The sequence below is a fragment of the Populus alba genome, chromosome 17 (genome assembly GCF_005239225.2).
Source record: "Populus alba chromosome 17, ASM523922v2, whole genome shotgun sequence".
Lineage (NCBI taxonomy): Eukaryota > Viridiplantae > Streptophyta > Magnoliopsida > Malpighiales > Salicaceae > Populus > Populus alba.
The window spans coordinates 10,766,831-10,783,848 of record NC_133300.1 but is presented as its reverse complement, the minus strand read 5'-3'; the positions used below and the strand labels follow the sequence as shown (position 1 = coordinate 10,783,848).

The window sequence follows — 17,018 nt, the reverse complement described above, 5'->3', positions numbered from 1 at the left end:
TCTCTAACATGTAGATTACAAAGAGCCACGCAGTATAAATTTTTAATCATCTCTTATCTTCTATGATTGAAAAAATTAAAATTCAAGTTTTGAAACTAATAAAACCTAAATGACAAGCTGGTTTTATTATTGTTTAATTTTATTATATCTAATTCTAGTTTCCTCAACGATGGCTAAGAAAGAAGTATTTGGAAACTTTGGTGCTCTGTGATCACTCTTGTTAGCAGTCATATACTGCGCGCCTTCTAACTAAATTATAAGTGCATTCCCTTCCAGAATTCTTTGAAGTTTCGAAACCAAATAAAGAGGACAAAAATCCCAGAATTCTTCACATGTCTACTGCTATCAAATTCTGCATGTTTAAGAGTTTCTGAAGGACATGAATCTATTGCGAAGGAAAGTCTTCGGTTTCAAATTGTTAAGGAAATCAAGCACTGATTAGGCAACCAAATCAGCACAGAATAGGCAGCAAATTTGTAATTGAACCGTTAATTTTTTGTTTCCTTGTTTGTAAATAATTAGGCTTGATTATAGACAATAGTGCAGGATCCTGATGTAGAACTATCAGTATATATATTGTAATCTTTTCAATTGATTGATATAATAAGAAGAATATTATTTCTCTTCATGGTATCAGAGCAATTAGTCTAGGTATCAAAAATAAAACACAAAGCCTTCAGCCGACTCCTATGGCAGACCAAGGAAGCACAGCAGCAGCGCCAAGATGGGATCATCCCACATCATCAACTTTATCTTCATCATTCAGACCACCTGGCGCTGTTCTTGTGCCACAATTCCTTGGTTGAAGACAACTATAGTACATGGAGCCAAATCCATGACTATGGCTTTGACAGTTAAAATAAGATTGGGTTCATAGATGGCTCAATGAAGGAGCCTAATGAGAAGAAGTTTGATGAACATCAACAATGGAACCGATGCAATAGTCTGGTGAAAACTTGACTATTAGGATCCATGTCCAAAGAAATTGCCACAAGTGTCATTCAATTGCAAAGATGCCAGACAGATGTGGCTTGACTTACAGGAACGATTCTCGCATGTAAATGTGGTTCAACTATTTAATGTTGAGAATGAAATTCATACTGTGTGCAGGGAAACATGTCTGTAGGGTCTTACTTCACAAAGCTAAAGGGCCTATGGGATGAACGTGATGCACTTTGCACTTTTCCAACAGCACTTGTGGGCAATCAAAGAAGTAGCTGCATATATGGAGACACAGAAAACCATGAAATTCCTCATGGGTCTTAATGATTCATACGTAGGTGTTCGCAGCAACACTTTGTTACAAGATCCACTACCCACAGTAAACAAAGCATATTCACTGGTCATTCGCCATGAGAAACAATCAGAGGTGACAACGGAAAAGCCATGCTCAGCCTGAGGCTGCTGTCTTCGCTGCAAGGAATTCAAACCATGAGATTGAAGCTGAACTGAGATGCTTCAAGTGTAACAGAACAAACCACACTGCCAAGGATTGCCGTGCAATCTCAGATGCACCTTTTGCCGCTGGAAGGGACATACAGCAGAATATTGTCGCAAAAAGAAAGCAGTGACTGAAGCTGAGTTTAATGCGACAATTTCCAAAGGCAACCAAGTGGCATCACACAAGAATGAAAGAAAAGGAGATGAGTTTTCCTTCACAGCTGAAGAATGCAAACAGATACTCGGCATGCTAAAGAATAAAAACAACTTCTGGCCAATCATGTTAGTAACTGCCCAACTCATGATGAACTCTCGGGTAAGGCTTTTTCACTCATTTCTAATGGCAACAGAAGTACATGGATTTTGGACAAGTGGATGCCACAGATCATATGATTTCTGATCAAACCTGTTCACATACTCAAGACCTGTCAATGGCTGCACTGTTGAATTACCGAATGGGTCAATAACACAAGTAACTCATATTGGCCAGAGTTCACCTATCCTCTGATTTAATTCTTGACAATGTTTTGTGTGTCCCATATTTCCGATTGAACTTTGATTTCAATTAGCAAGCTTGCATCTGATTCCTCTTGTATAACCATCTTTCTAAGCCAGTTTTTGTGTGATTCAGACCTACGTTCGGGGAAGATGATTGGGACGGGAATTGAAAGGGAGGGTCTATATTTTCTCGACCAGGCCAAGAAAGAACATGCCAACCATGCCCAAACTCTTCATCCGAACCTTTGGCATCAACGTCTTGGACATCCCTCAACCAAAGTATCCCAGTTATTTCCTAAAGTTAATTCTTGTTCTCATGACAAATGTTTAATTTGTCCATTAGCAAAACAAACAAGACTTCCATTTTCTTCAAGTTCCATTACCAGTACATCTCCATTTGATTTAATCCATGTTGACATTTGGGGTGGTTATAAAGTTGCTTCTATTTCAGGTGCGAAATATTTTCTCACTATCGTTGATGATCACACTAGATGCACATGGATTTATCTTATGAAACACAAATCAGACACTAAGGATCTTCTAGTCAACTTCATCAACATGGTTGAAAATCAATTTGATTTCAAGGTCAAAATTATTCGTAGTGACAATGGTCTTGAATTCAAACTCGAAAGCTTTTACGCTAATAAAGGTATCATTCACCAAACTAGTTGCATTAATACTCCACAACAAAATGGTGTTGCCGAACGTAAACATAGACATTTGTTAAATATGGCACATGCCTTACTTATTCAGGCCAGTCTTTCTCATCAATTTTGGGGGGATGCTATTCTTGCTTCCGCTTACCTCATCAATCGCACACCAACCCCTATTCTCCACGGAAAGACACCATATGAAAAATTATTTAACATAATTCCCAATTACTCCCACTTACGAGTATTTGATTGCTTATGTTTTGTTTCCACTCATGCACAAAGTCGCTCCAAATTTGATCCTCGAGCATCTAAATGTATTTTTCTTGGGTATCCTTATGGGAAAAAGGGATATCGAGTCTTTGATCTAGCTACAAAACGGGTCATAGTATCAAGGGATGTCGTTTTCTTTGAAAATATATTTCCTTCCCTCCCAATTCATTCTTACCTTTTGACATAGACTTTGCACCCCCTCCTTCTACTACCCATTAAACACTCAATGATCTTCCCTCTCCGGCCACCCCTACCCCACACATACTTAATTCCTCACAGACCACTCAACCCGACTCCTCTCCTATTCCCACTCAACCTCTTCGTCGTGGCCATCGATCAATTACCACTCCTTCTTATCTGCAGGACTTTCACCTCGGCATGACCCTCCCTTCAAGGACTGAATCGTCATCCTCCACGAACTTGGTCCATACTTCAGGTACTGTTTATCCTCTCTGTTCTTACTTATCTTATGCTCATCTTTCTCCCAATCATAAAGCTTATACCACTCAACTCACCCTTCTCAAAGAACCTACCAGTTTTTCCCAGGCTGTTCAGTATCCACAGTGGCGTGAGGCCATGCATCTTGAAATTGCTGCTTTACAAGCTACTGGAACTTGGAGCTTGGTTCCCTTGCCTTCTCATAAACGGCCAATCGGCTGTAAATGGGTCTATAAGATCAAGTTGAAAGCTGATGGGACAGTTGAACGGTATAAGGCACGGCTGGTGGCTAAGGGATACAACCAAATTGAAGGAGTTGATTACCAGGAAACCTTCGCCCCTGTCGCAAAAATGGTCACTGTCCGTGTCTTACTCAGCGTGGCAGCTTTGCATGGTTGGCATCTCCACCAATTAGATGTCAACAATGCATTCTTGAATGGCGACTTGGATGAGGATGTTTACATGTCACTGCCTCCTGGCTTCGGACGAAAGGGGGAGACACGAGTTTGTAAACCCCATAAATCTCTATATGGCTTGAAACAAGCCTCCAGACAGTGGTTTACCAAGCTGTCCAATGCACTCAAGGCTGTAGGATTCCACCAGTCTTTATCTGATTATTCTTTGTTCGTCCGCAGCTATCAGGGTAACTTTCTAGCATTACTGATATATGTGGATGATGTGATATTGGCTGGAAACAATTTGCAGGACATAGAGAACACCAAGCTTTTCTTGTCCAGACAATTCAAGCTGAAAGACTTGGGACAACTTAAGTACTTTCTTGGCATAGAAGTTGCAAGATCACGGGATGGGATCAGTTTGTCACAGAGAAAATACGCCCTTGACATTTTGAATGATACAGGATTTTTGGGTGCCAAGCCATCTCGGTTTCCTTTGGACCAAAATGTATCATTGACACAATCTGATGGGAAGCTCTTGGAGGATGGATCAGCATGCAGAAGGTTAGTTGGAAGGTTGATATATCTGACTATAACTAGACCTGACTTGACTTATGCTGTACACATTTTAAGTCAGTTCATGGACAAACCTCGGCAACCCCATCTAGCAGCAGCTCATCAAGTCCTCAAATATATCAAGCAAACACCTGGACAGGGCATCATGTTACCATCCACGGGTAACCTTCAGTTACAAGCATTTTGTGATGCTGATTGGGCTCGTTGTAAGGACACAAGGAGATCAGTTACCGGTTATTGCATTTTACTTGGAGGGGCACCTATTTCTTGGAGGACCAAGAAACAGACGACAGTATCGCGTTCAAGTGCAGAGGCAGAATACCGCTCTATGGCTACTACATGCTGCGAGATTACATGGCTGAAAAATATTTTAAAGGACTTGAAGATAAATCACGCACAGCCAGTGACTCTATTCTGTGATAATCAAGCAGCAATGCACATCGCATCCAATCCAGTATTTCATGAGCGAACGAAACACATCGAAATAGATTGTCACTTGATACGTGAGAAGATTCAAGCAGGAATGATTCAGACATCCTACATTCGAACTACACAGCAACCAACAGACTTATTTACTAAGCCATTGAGCTCCACACAGTTTGAGAATTTACTTAGCAAGTTGGGTATAATTAATATACACTCCAACTTGAGGGGGAGTGTTAAGGAAATCAAGCACTGATTAGGCAACCAAATCAGCACAGAATAGGCAGCAAATTTGTAATTGAATCGTTAATTATTTGTTTCCTTGTTTGTAAATAATTAGGCTTGATTATAGGCAATAGTGCAGGATCCTGATGTAGAACTATCAGTATATATATTGTAATCTTTTCATTGATTGATATAATAAGAAGAATATTATTTCTCTTCACAAATCATTAAAGATTCATGACGAAGGAGGAAAAAAAGTCATGTTTGAAGCAAAGGAATGGCCAAAATAGTTACGAAGGGAAAAGCTAACAATAAAAATACAAATCAAACCCTCAACCTTGTGAGATAAAGAAACTAGCAAAAAGAAGAAAATAAAGTCTAAGGGAATTACATTGTATTTGTTTTTTTAAAAAAACACCACCCTCATGCTAAACAATTGCATTTCATAAGTTCAGATTTGTCACACATAGCCTCACAGGTTTTCCTTCCTCCACCTATACCAGTGCTAATTTATATATTAACTTGTCAAGAGATTTGTTTTTCTAGTGCATATATCTTGGGAGGATGGTAATCTGAGTAAGCGTTTGGGAACGCGGTGCAAACCGCGTTCCCATGAAATTTGAATTTTTTTTTTGCTAAAATTTAATACAATTTGTACCTTTTGAATTGTTTTGATGTGCTGATGTCAAAAATAATTTTAAAAAAAATAAAAAAACATTATTGGTATGCATTTCAGTACGAAAAATTATTTGAAAAGTAACCGCTACTACACTATCAAACACGTTCTGAGTCATCAACATGTTTCGCTAACACAACTTTCAACATAGCATTGCTTGCTCAGATTATTCGTTCAAGTCATTATCTCTTTGTATCATAAAGTCATATCTAGCCATCTCGCCTGCCTATCTTTAAAATTTAGCAAGGATTTCATGAATCTAAATAGACACTTCACTCTTTATCATACCATAAAGGTTCGGTCAAAATCTTTGTTCTTGCATTATGAATAAAAAAGAAAAAACATGTCTTGGTTGATACTATTATTAAAAGTTATTACTTACTTTATAATTTTCTGAAATATTATTTTAATGGTTTTACCTAAAACAATTTTATTTAAAAAACAAAACCTCTAATTAAAAAATAAAAAAAATATGATGGGTCAATAATCTAAAGCCCAAGCTTTCCTAGGCTTCAATGAAAAGCTAACATGCTTGGCCTTTAAGAGAAAGATCAAGCCTATGTACCTAGGTTAAAGGGAAAAAGCTCCAGGACACCTGGGTTAAGAAGACCAGGCCTGTGTGCTTTTATTTTTTAATAAGCAAACAACATATTATCTGCATGCACAAGTAACATACCATACTTTTTATCACCTTGGAAGGTGACCAAAAAATTAAGATTCGAGTTTTTAAATTCTAAAAACCTATATTTCAACTTGTATTTATATGTAAACTCACCAAAAATATCCTACGAGCCTCAATAACTTCATTTGCAACACGATAGAACATGTCATAAGAAATAAAAATTAAAAAATAATCAAAATGAATAAAATAAAACTTTATGGGCTCTCATCACTTTTTATTGGCATACTCAAAAAGTCAAACCATCTTTATTGAGCTTCTCTCCGCAAGATGAATTCATTGACACTAAATTTAGGTTTTTTTGGTGGTCTCCCAAAACTTTCTCTCTCTTCTATTTTTGTAGTGACTTTGTTTTCTTCCCTTTCAATATTCAAGCACTACAACATGAAAAAAATAAAATTTTGAAGAATAAAATAAAAAAACCTAAAATTAGAGACAAAATTATATAATCAATTGTGTTTTGTTTTAATGGTGAACAATAGGGATTACACAATTTTCTACAATGCAATTTATAGTGATTTGTTCTTAGTAAACAGAAGCAAAAGCTACAGGAAATAATCATTTGGCGTGCAGTATTCATAACCGACCCATCATGTGAGTTTTCCTCATCTTCCACGTGAAGGGTTTACTCACATTTAACATGCGAGGAAAAAAAATAGTGTGCTTCAAAAAAGTTAGGTGTTCCTCGTGTGATGTAAGGCATCAATTATTTGACGTCGTTTTCCATCTTTCCCATCTATACAAGGTACTGCAAAAACAGAGGAAATGTGGCTTGGTGTTCTACCCAAAACTCTTAATTTTGGAAAAGAATTTGTTGCCAAGGTTAACGGCTGGTGCTCTTCAGATGCAAACTCTTGAGAAGCTAGTCCGATTGTCATCATCGCAAGACCTAACTTTTGTTTTTTCCTCTTTAAAAAAATAATCCAAGAGTCTTCAATTTCTGGTGAAAGCACATGCCGGAATTGCCTAGCTAGTCGTGGAGTTTAGGGTTACTAAAGCTATATATTAATGTACAGAGAGTTCAAGTTTCATTAATTATGCAAATGGGAACAACAAAAGACATAATCAAAGAATAAAATGAACCAAAAAAGAAAACAGATCCATTAAGCTTGATAATACACAGGCAATCTAAGTTCATAGATTTTGCATGGCCGTTTACCATGGAATAAGAGCTCATACAGTGGGGGGAGATGGTGGTCATTAACTTAATTGTTTGTAGTAAGAATTAATATCAAATTAATAACGATGATAATATGGAAACAAAGCGCAGAAAGGTCACATGTAAGGAATTTAGAGAGAGCATGTGAAGACATCCTAGCTTCCGCGGCAAGAGTTAGGCCAGTGTCGTCCGTCAATTTTGCATGGGCAATCATCAAAACGGGAAAGAATTCATCGACAACCAAGCTGAGATTGGCTAAGAATAGTTTTTATGTAGATTGATGCGTGTCAACTTTCTACTGAAAAATGCTTTCATCTGTTTCATCGACAGAGCCGCCAGATTACGACCAAAGTGGAGTTATAGCTAGGTTACATATCGATTGAGAGTTTTAGGCAGAGAGTTAACTAAGACATAGATAGAAAGTGGATATTAATTCCTTCATTAATTGTGGATAATCTTAACGCATGCATTCGTTGAATTAATGACTTTGTTTTATTTTATGCAATCCTTCCTTCCTTTCTTTCCTTCTTTCTTTCTTTCACAGTCGCTATCTACCTGCAATAGAGGCCGTCTGTTCTTCATTCACTTATCCCATGTTATTGCGTAATTGCCAAGATGGAGGACAATCCCTCTCTCTAAATTGAGTGTTGAATATATATATCTGATACTCGTAAGAAAAAAAATAAAGTTAACTTGTCTAAATCCTAGTTTTAAGGTTACCATATCACTGCAAAAGGTATATTTTAGGTGAAAAGGTACGTTTTCTTTGACTTCTTGTGAGTTAGAAGAGATAAACGTATATTTCTCTACGTTAGCTAGCTTTAATGCTAATGAGAGTACTATATATATTTGCTCAAAGCTTCATATTAATATAATTTTATATATTAGATAAAAGGTTGTTAGAAGATCCTTTCATTCATCAAACAATTTCATGATGATGATGATATCTCTACTAAAGCTTTACAAAATAACATTAAATTCTATTTTATCAAGAGTCGTGGAACCTTAATTTACTCAAAGATCATGATATTTATGTTTAAAAATTGCAGAAAACAATCATTTGGTTATAACCAAAACTACTTATTTATAGCATTTTAAAGAAGAAATTGTTTTAGAAAAATAGAACAAAAACCAACCTCAACCTCTTACCAAAAAACAAGATTGAAAAATCAAAAGAAAATCAAATCATTGACTTGTTCTAAGATACCAATAGTTTTATGGCATAGAAAGCAACATATAGTATATCTAACATATGAAAAAATAATTTAATAAAGAAACTTATCCCAACCGAAGCCAGACTGATGAACTTTGAACAAAAACCCTTTATAGAAAAGAAATTCAAGATCTCTTACACAGATTAATAATTAGATCAAGTAGGTCTACTTAGATTTGTGCAACATTTTATACTATTAAAAATGTTGAAAAGGAGCAACTAATTTCAAGACTAGTTATTAACTATAAACCTCTTAATAAGGTTTTAAAATGTTTCGGTTACCTATTTGAAACAAAAAGGATTTTCTTCTGCACTTTGCTAAAGCTAAGATCTTTTTTTATTTTATATAAATATCAATTTTGAAAAATTTTATTAAAGAACACCGATACAAAAACTATATCTATAGTTCTATTTGGTCAATAGGAATAGAATATAATGCTTTTTAATTTGGTCTAAAAAATACTCCCTTAGAATTCTAAAGGATTAAGAATAATATTTATTCAAAATTTTCCCAAATTCTCATAATTTATATTGATGATATTATAGTTTTCTTTTCTAATATAGATCAACTTTTCAAACTTCTAGCAATATTACTAGATATCTCTAAGAAAAAATGATCTTGTTGTATCTAGATTCGAATTAAGTTTATTCCAAAACAGAGTTTGATCATTCTTTAATTGTTATATATATTCATCAAGTAACAATTATTTCTATAGAAAAAAGATCAATCCAATTTGTTGTAATTCCAATATTAAATTACAGATAAAAACAATTACATATAAAAAACCTTAACTATGTGACAGATTTTTATCCAAACCATATATACAAACCTTTGCATGATAGGTTTTTTTAAGTTTCCAATCCAATAAATTCCTCAGCTTGTAGCTCAAACTGATCACCAAAAAAAAAAACCCAAACACTTGTTGACAAAGCTTGTCTAAAGGTTATCACATGGTAAGAACAATTATTGCCTCAACAATTAATGCCATCATTTACTAAAATAAAAAGAGAAATCCTCATAGCGGGAGAAATAAGTCTTGATATATCAAGCCATGCAATCTTGATTTTGACAAAGCAGCTTTAGTTGCTACAAAATCCAAAGAGATGGCATGCCCCTCTTCAAACTATTTTCCCAAATAAAGAGGTGGTGATTTCAAAAACTCCTCAAAATAATCTTCAAAGACAGCAATTTTTAAGAATATTTTTCAAAACTAAATTTTCAAGAATTCTTGCTAATAGAAAATGGGTTTCGATCATCATGAAAATCCAAGGATTAATTATTTTTTCTAAGAATATTCGGCTGCTGGCTCTACCATCTAGGAGACTGGCTTTGCTGCCCAAATCAATTGCTTTTTATCTCCATCGATTAAGAAAAAGCTTCTAAGGCCATTCATAAATAAGCGGATGCAAAGGTGTGTGTATATATATATATATATAAAAAGATACTGTATACATTCATACATTCATCATTCATACATTTGTGTGTGTATTACAAGCCGTTGATGCGTAATAAGTTTTAGCATATATATATATATAAAATACAACCGATCGAGTGGCAACCATAGACAAACCCTAATAATACTGATCCGAAATAGGATCATTTGGAACATAGCAGAAATGTTCCCATAAACTTAATTAATCGCCATTAAGTAACTGCATGGACCACAGATCCTCCATGCTCCAATAATTTTCGTTTAGTTCTTGAGGTATGTTCGCCCCTGAAAAGGCATCCACGTCTCCTTGGTAGGGTGGAAGACAATTGGACACCATTAATTCGGTTGTGCCGGAAACTTGGCTGCTACTGCTCCCATGTTCATTCGTCTCAGAACTGACCTGTGCGGCAAATGTTTCAGCTTGCTTAATGTGCTTCTGGATTCTAGTTCTCCAGTAATTCTTTATTTCGTTGTCGGTCCTCCCTGGAAGATGCTTTGCAATCTTCGACCACCTGGATGCGCCATGAATTTTCAGAAAAAAAGATGGGAAAAAACGCTTAATTAATCTCCTTCTGGCCAGTCCTCTAATTATCGCATATGATTTATAATGTTTGAGGAAAATAATTTGAAAACAAAGCTATAAAAATCACCACAAGTGTCATAAGAAAGATTCGAAAATGTCACAAGTAAAAATAATTCCAATAAGATGCCATAACTTTGTCATGTTTTCTTTAGCATAAATGTATGTAAAAATTATCTTCATCTCGAGCTACTTTCAACTACAAAATATATAGTACTTTCCGTAAAAACTTTTGCTTATTCCTGTAAATATTTTTACTTACATTTATGCTAAAGAAATTGGAACAAAATAATTCTGAAAGCTAACCTTTTAGATATAAGGCACACTATCTCACATAATCCAATATAAAAAAAATATATAATTTCTCGATATACAAAAATATATATTAGTCTAGACCACTAATATATCGAGCATATGACAATTTAATTAAGATTATTTGAGCGGACAACACATTTTCTTAATTAAGGGACAAGACACAACATCTCGCAATTAATTAAAACCATGATAATTCACTCCAGTCGACTATAATTTTAAAATTAAAAGTATTATAACAATTTTGTATGTAAATAATTACCAGCCCCATGTTTTGTGAATGTTTTAGATTTACAGCGTGGCTAATTTTCGAGGTCCGGAGTTATTGTGGGAGGAAATCATCTACCACACGTTCAAAAAGTGCTTTAGTAATCATCAACTTCAATGCTAAAGGCAACTGTAATTCAAAGGCACAAAAACATAATTTATCTGTAATTTTGATAACATAGAGATGCCACTTTAATAATAAAAAAATGAAAGTAAAAAAACTTGTTGTTCTAGAATATTATTTAGAATTATTATTAAATTTGACTCATAGATCGATTTTAAAAATTTTTTTAATTTAACTTTTTATCTAATCTGGATTTAAAAATTAAACTGTGTGAAAATTATAAAAGCAACTCAACAAGGTAACATGTGTGGTTTAATTTTTTAAATAAAAATTCAAGATGAATTTTTTTATTTAATATTAAGATATTAAAATATTAAATTGATTGAGACTTTGCAGTTTAAACTCACCTAATATTTTATCAAATTGATGAACTCCATTGTATTTAAAAACTTTATTTTTTCTTAAATTATTTATTTAATTAATTATATAATAACAAAAATAGACAGTTATAAAACTAAACATAAGTTAAAAGTTGAGACATTTGTTTTGAAATTATAATAATTTTTATTAAAAGCAAATTAAAATAATTAATGAAGATAAATTTAAAATCAAATAAGTATTAAAAAAAATAAAATTAAAAAAGAATGAAAAAAGTTAAAGTAAAAATGAGGGAAATTGTCAAAAAAAAGAAGAAGAATTAAAAAAAAACCATTTTCTTTACTCTTTATATGAACAAACAAATCCCAACTCTTTTAGATAAATGAAATAATGCTACATGTTATTTAGTTTTGAAATTAAAATAAATAAATAAAAAATCTGAACTTTGTTAATGAAAAGATGAACTTGGTCTTCAAAAGGAAGGTGACGAATTTTAGTCGTTTTAAATAATTTTAACGAGGGAAAAAAAAAACTATACACGTATGTGTTGATGCTTAAGGATAATTAAAAAGAGTTTTGAGCTAGTAGCATATGTATCTACTGCAATTGTATACACAACTACAACTATGATAAAAACAAAACGATAAGAAGAATTAAATACACTTTATCATAAAAACATGGGAGATATCTACATCAATCGATTCAAAATAACTTCTCTTTCTCTGTAAAGGTACGTAGGCTTTCCATGTGACAACATGGACATAAAAAACCTTAAAATAGGATAATGTAAACTTCTGTTGCCAACTTTGTATGAATTTCATTCAAGATGTTCACATGGGTCCATTGCCATTATCAACATCTAGCTGTAATGTTGGGTTCTGATAGATTTTTAGAACCCTTTTCAGACCGTTTTTGTGGAAAAGACCTTTTCTTTGTGTATTATGTTATGTGGGAGAAAAAGGGTTTTTTTTTTTTTTTTTTTTTTTTTTCCAGTTGTACTCTATAAAATGGCGCAACGAAAGCAGCGTTTTTGAGCCCAAAATAAGAATATCAAAAGCAAAATTTATACCGTGTGGAGTAGGGATCCGTCATCCTTCGTCCATGCAGCCACAAGCAGGTAGCACACAATTAGCCGCAATCTCCTCATAGTTTTGGTGGAGGATCGTAGGAGAAATTAGCTGTTTCCCCTTTAAAAATCTATTATGGTTATTGGTTTTGGGATTTGATATATAAATGGGACGCTTCTTCAAACACCTGTGTCTTCTTGACATTAGGTTGCTGATTAATTAATTTGATGATTTGTCATATGTGCTAGTTAATGGAGGGTAGGTTCATTAACATTAAACTGATGTGCAGAAAATATTTAAAAAGCAAAAAAATTTAAAGATTCAAATAGTAAGAGTGTAATGAATTGTTGGGTTTTTTTCAGCCATGAAAGGTTCAAAAGCTGAAAATTTGCTTGAAATCGAATGAATAACGCAGACCCTGCTACATTACTATCTGAATCTTTCTCATCATTCTCGCTAAGACTGCTGCAATCTGTACGAATAGGGACTTTAAGAACTGTGCTTTCCTTAATTATAAGGACAGCTGAGAGATCAGGGACTGAATCTCTTCTTCGTCTTCCAATGTCGACAAAGATAAATGCAATACTTTCAACCATTGTTTGATTGCTTGAGCAAGGTGGGAAAGGAAAGTATATATTATATTTTATGTTCTTGTTTCTGCTTATATATGATTAATAATACTACATATATGCAATATATAATCATAACATGAAGCTAACCTGTTTCCCCACTTAGCATGCAGTTCCATGATCAAGAGCTGTTCTTCAGGTGTAATATTCCCTCGTCGAAGGTCGGGCCGCAAGTAGTTGAGCCAACGGAGCCGGCAACTCTTTCCTGTACGTTTCAGACCTACAATTAGGTCATGAAACAAAAACATAGTCTTTGTTACTAGGGTTTGTCTTAAGAGACCCTCAGGAAAATTAAAAAAAAAAAACCCTTGAATGATTAATTATTAGTAAAAGAAAAATTAATAAGATGTATTAGAAACAATACCTGATCACATAAGTTTATTGTGGCCGGCGGGACTATATTACCTGGTTCCTTATCGTGGAGGTTTTTTTTTTTTTTTTTCTGTTGGGGCTAACTTCTCTACACTACGTTACAAACATTCTATTCTTGGTTTTTTTTTTTTTTTTTTCTTTTAAACAGAATTTTTAGAATAGAATCTTTGTGTCTTTTAGAAAGCCATTTTCTTTTTAGCCATCTTATATATTTTATTTTTTCACTCTTTATAAAATTATGATCACACTTTAACTCAAAAAATAGAAAGGAAAAACAGAGAGGGAAAGAAGAGATCACTGGTGCCACAGATTACCTGCAGCTTTAGCCAGCGAGTTCCATACACCTTCACCGTGGTTCGCGATGTGGCTGGTTAAGATCAAGTCTTCTTCCAAGGTCCATGGCCCTTTTCTTACTTCAACATCCTGAGAGTTGGATGGTGTTTTATCCATTTCGTATTTCTTGGAGGGAGAGAGAGAGAGAGAGAGAGAGAGAGAGAAAGCTGAAATGGTGAGATAAGGAAGGCTGCTATGGGCGGGCTTTATAGAGCCAGTCGATCTAAGTTAATATTTACATTATCTAGTAATCGACATTAATCTGTGTTACAGAAGGGAGCCTTCGACCTAACTATGTTCTTAATAACAAATGCATGCGTGCATATAAACGATATCTGCATGCATGCATGGCCGCATCTTATTTGCTTCTTTTTTTATATATATTTTTTTCTTATGTTAGAACGACCGCGAGACGCCGTCAGCTCCAAGCACAAGACATGCTCGGTTAAAATTAAATCAAGGAAAATCAGTACAAGATTTTGCAGTTTTATCAACAAAAATATTTTATTGGTGTGTGATTAGAAGTTTATTAATAAATTATTTATTAATTATATTACCGAGACAGAATACATTCGTTGGCTTTTTTTTCGTCGGTGATTCCACATTCCGTCGCTATATCTTTGGTTTTTTGGAAAAACAAAAAACCAATTTGCCGACAGTTTTACAGACATAATTTGTGCGCCAAAAAAAAAGTTTTCCTATTTGAAATTTACCAACCGAATTTTTTATTTTGTTGGTGATATAGAGTATTACCGATGGCCACAGTTACCGCCGGTAAATTGTCGATGAGTGTTTTAAAATACCGACTGAATATATCCGTTTGTATTTTCATTGGTACTTGTGGCAGCTACTATCAAATGCCGACAAATTAATTCTGTCGGTAACTTGTCGGTGACTGTATGAAATACCGACCGAATGTATCCGTCTGGAAAGTCGTCGGTGATGGTGGCAGCTACTGTAAATGTCGACGGATGAATTCCATCGGTAAAAACCCTTTGAAATTGTTTTTTTTAAAATTTGTTTTTTAAACATCTATATTCCATCTCGGGGCTGCTTGGACGCGGTATGACAGTAGATAAAAACATGAACTCCAAAATGACAGCAGCAAATGACCCAAATGGGTTGAATCCTCTGTACACACCCAAGACGCACATTCCTTGATTTCAGCTGAAAAGTGAGGATGCACATTGTTAAAGTGTTTCCACGCTTCGCCGTCAGAAGGATGCACCATTCACACCATCAACACATCATGTGCCTGGTGCCAATGTCATGTGCTCAACAGTCCTTGGTGACATAAATAACCTCTGCAGTCTAGGTGTGATCGGGAAGTATCTAAGTTTTTTATATGCCACTAGAGTCTTTCCCTGCTAATTTTGGGTTTGTAACGGGAATGCTCGCATGTCATGCACTCGGTCATCTCAGCATTTTCAAGGTAGTATAACATGCAGAACTTAGAGCACATGTTATTTTTTTGGTATCCTAAACCGAGGGGTTTCATCATGGACTTCGCAGTATAGAAGTTCTCTTTCATCCTGTTCCTTTCAGGTAAAATGCTTCTCGCCCATTCAATAATTTTTTCATACCCGGCCTCACTCAACCCGTGATCTGACTTGATGGTGAACACCTGTGCCACGATCGATAATTTACTGTGGTTTGTGCAGCCATCTCATAATGGTTTGTCAGAATCTTTCAACAAATCAAAAAACCTAGCTGCATCTGCATTAGGTTCTTCTTTTACGATTGGACATTGACTGACATTACCTTGATTCATTCTTATTGCATCCATAATCATATTTTTGTAAGGATTAGTGTTGTCATTTGCCGCTTCATGCACGGTGCTAACACTAGAAGTTGACCCAACCATCGTTTCTCCCATTCTCCTCTTACTAACAAATACTTCTCCATGTGCATACCATCACTGATAATTCTCCATAAATCCTTTATGTGTAGAAGAGTGCATCATTACAACATCTGGAATGTTAGATACTTTTTATTTTGACACTTCCTGCAATGGACACTAATACCGCCTCTAGTAAAATTTCTGGGAATAGATGTTGCGAAATTAATAAAACCCTGAACCCCATTACAATAATCCATCCTTCACAATTCTTGGGTGAATCTCGATACATCCATGAACGACCATCCATGACTTATATATATCGAACTCTATAAAATTATGAATGACATCATGTATTAATTACATAAGTTAAAGTAAATAAACTTGCAAAATATTACTTTGCCTCAAGATTATCCAACAAAACCAATCACAACTTCTCATAAATATTAAATATTCATTATGATATTTATCAACGTCCATACGTACAAATTAATATATATAAATTTACAGAAATTACCACACCGCAATACCATTGATAAAACTTAAAACGGACCTGTTAAGCAAGCTATATTAATTTTTTTCAAAACAGGACATGTAATTTTGTAATTCATAAAGTTTTAACGATTTACAAACAAATAAATCTTACAAAATCTAAAAAGCAAACCATAACAGATATAAAATTATACATTCATATACTACAAGTTTGTTTGAGAAATAAATAAAATAAAACATGTACATCTACTAAAAAATAATAATGCTAAAAAAAATAACAAAATTGAAATTTAAATGTTAAAATTTAAAAAGATAGAATTACTTACAAAAATTGATAAACGTTTCGGCAAAATAGAACACGGATGTTGTGACCACAAACTTCAAGAATCTATAACTTGTTGTTGCTGAGATGAGGAAATTTTTTTATGTTTGGGTGCTGGTTGATTTGCAGATGGGGAGAGTTGGGGATTAGGCAAGAAGAAGGAGAAATAGGGGAGGAGAGGGTCGGCAATGCAGGGAATTATATTATTTTTTTTCCGACGGTTTATTCACCGAATGGATTATTCTCGTCGGCTTTTTTTCTGTCAGAAAAAATAGACACGTCACCAT

The 17,018-nt window shown here is 34.5% G+C and overlaps 1 protein-coding gene across 1 annotated transcript; it reads right to left on the bottom strand.

Moving 5' to 3' along the window:
• Positions 1-10,280: 10,280 nt before the first annotated feature.
• On the bottom strand, positions 10,281-14,197 carry LOC118061020 (MYB-like transcription factor EOBII). The gene is made up of 3 exons (XM_035074356.1): positions 14,062-14,197; positions 13,466-13,595; positions 10,281-10,590 (listed from the first exon to the last, which is right to left on the bottom strand). The coding sequence occupies exons 1-3, from the start codon at positions 14,195-14,197 to the stop codon at positions 10,281-10,283; spliced, it is 576 nt and encodes a 191-aa protein (XP_034930247.1).
• Between the last annotated feature and the right edge of the window lie 2,821 nt (positions 14,198-17,018).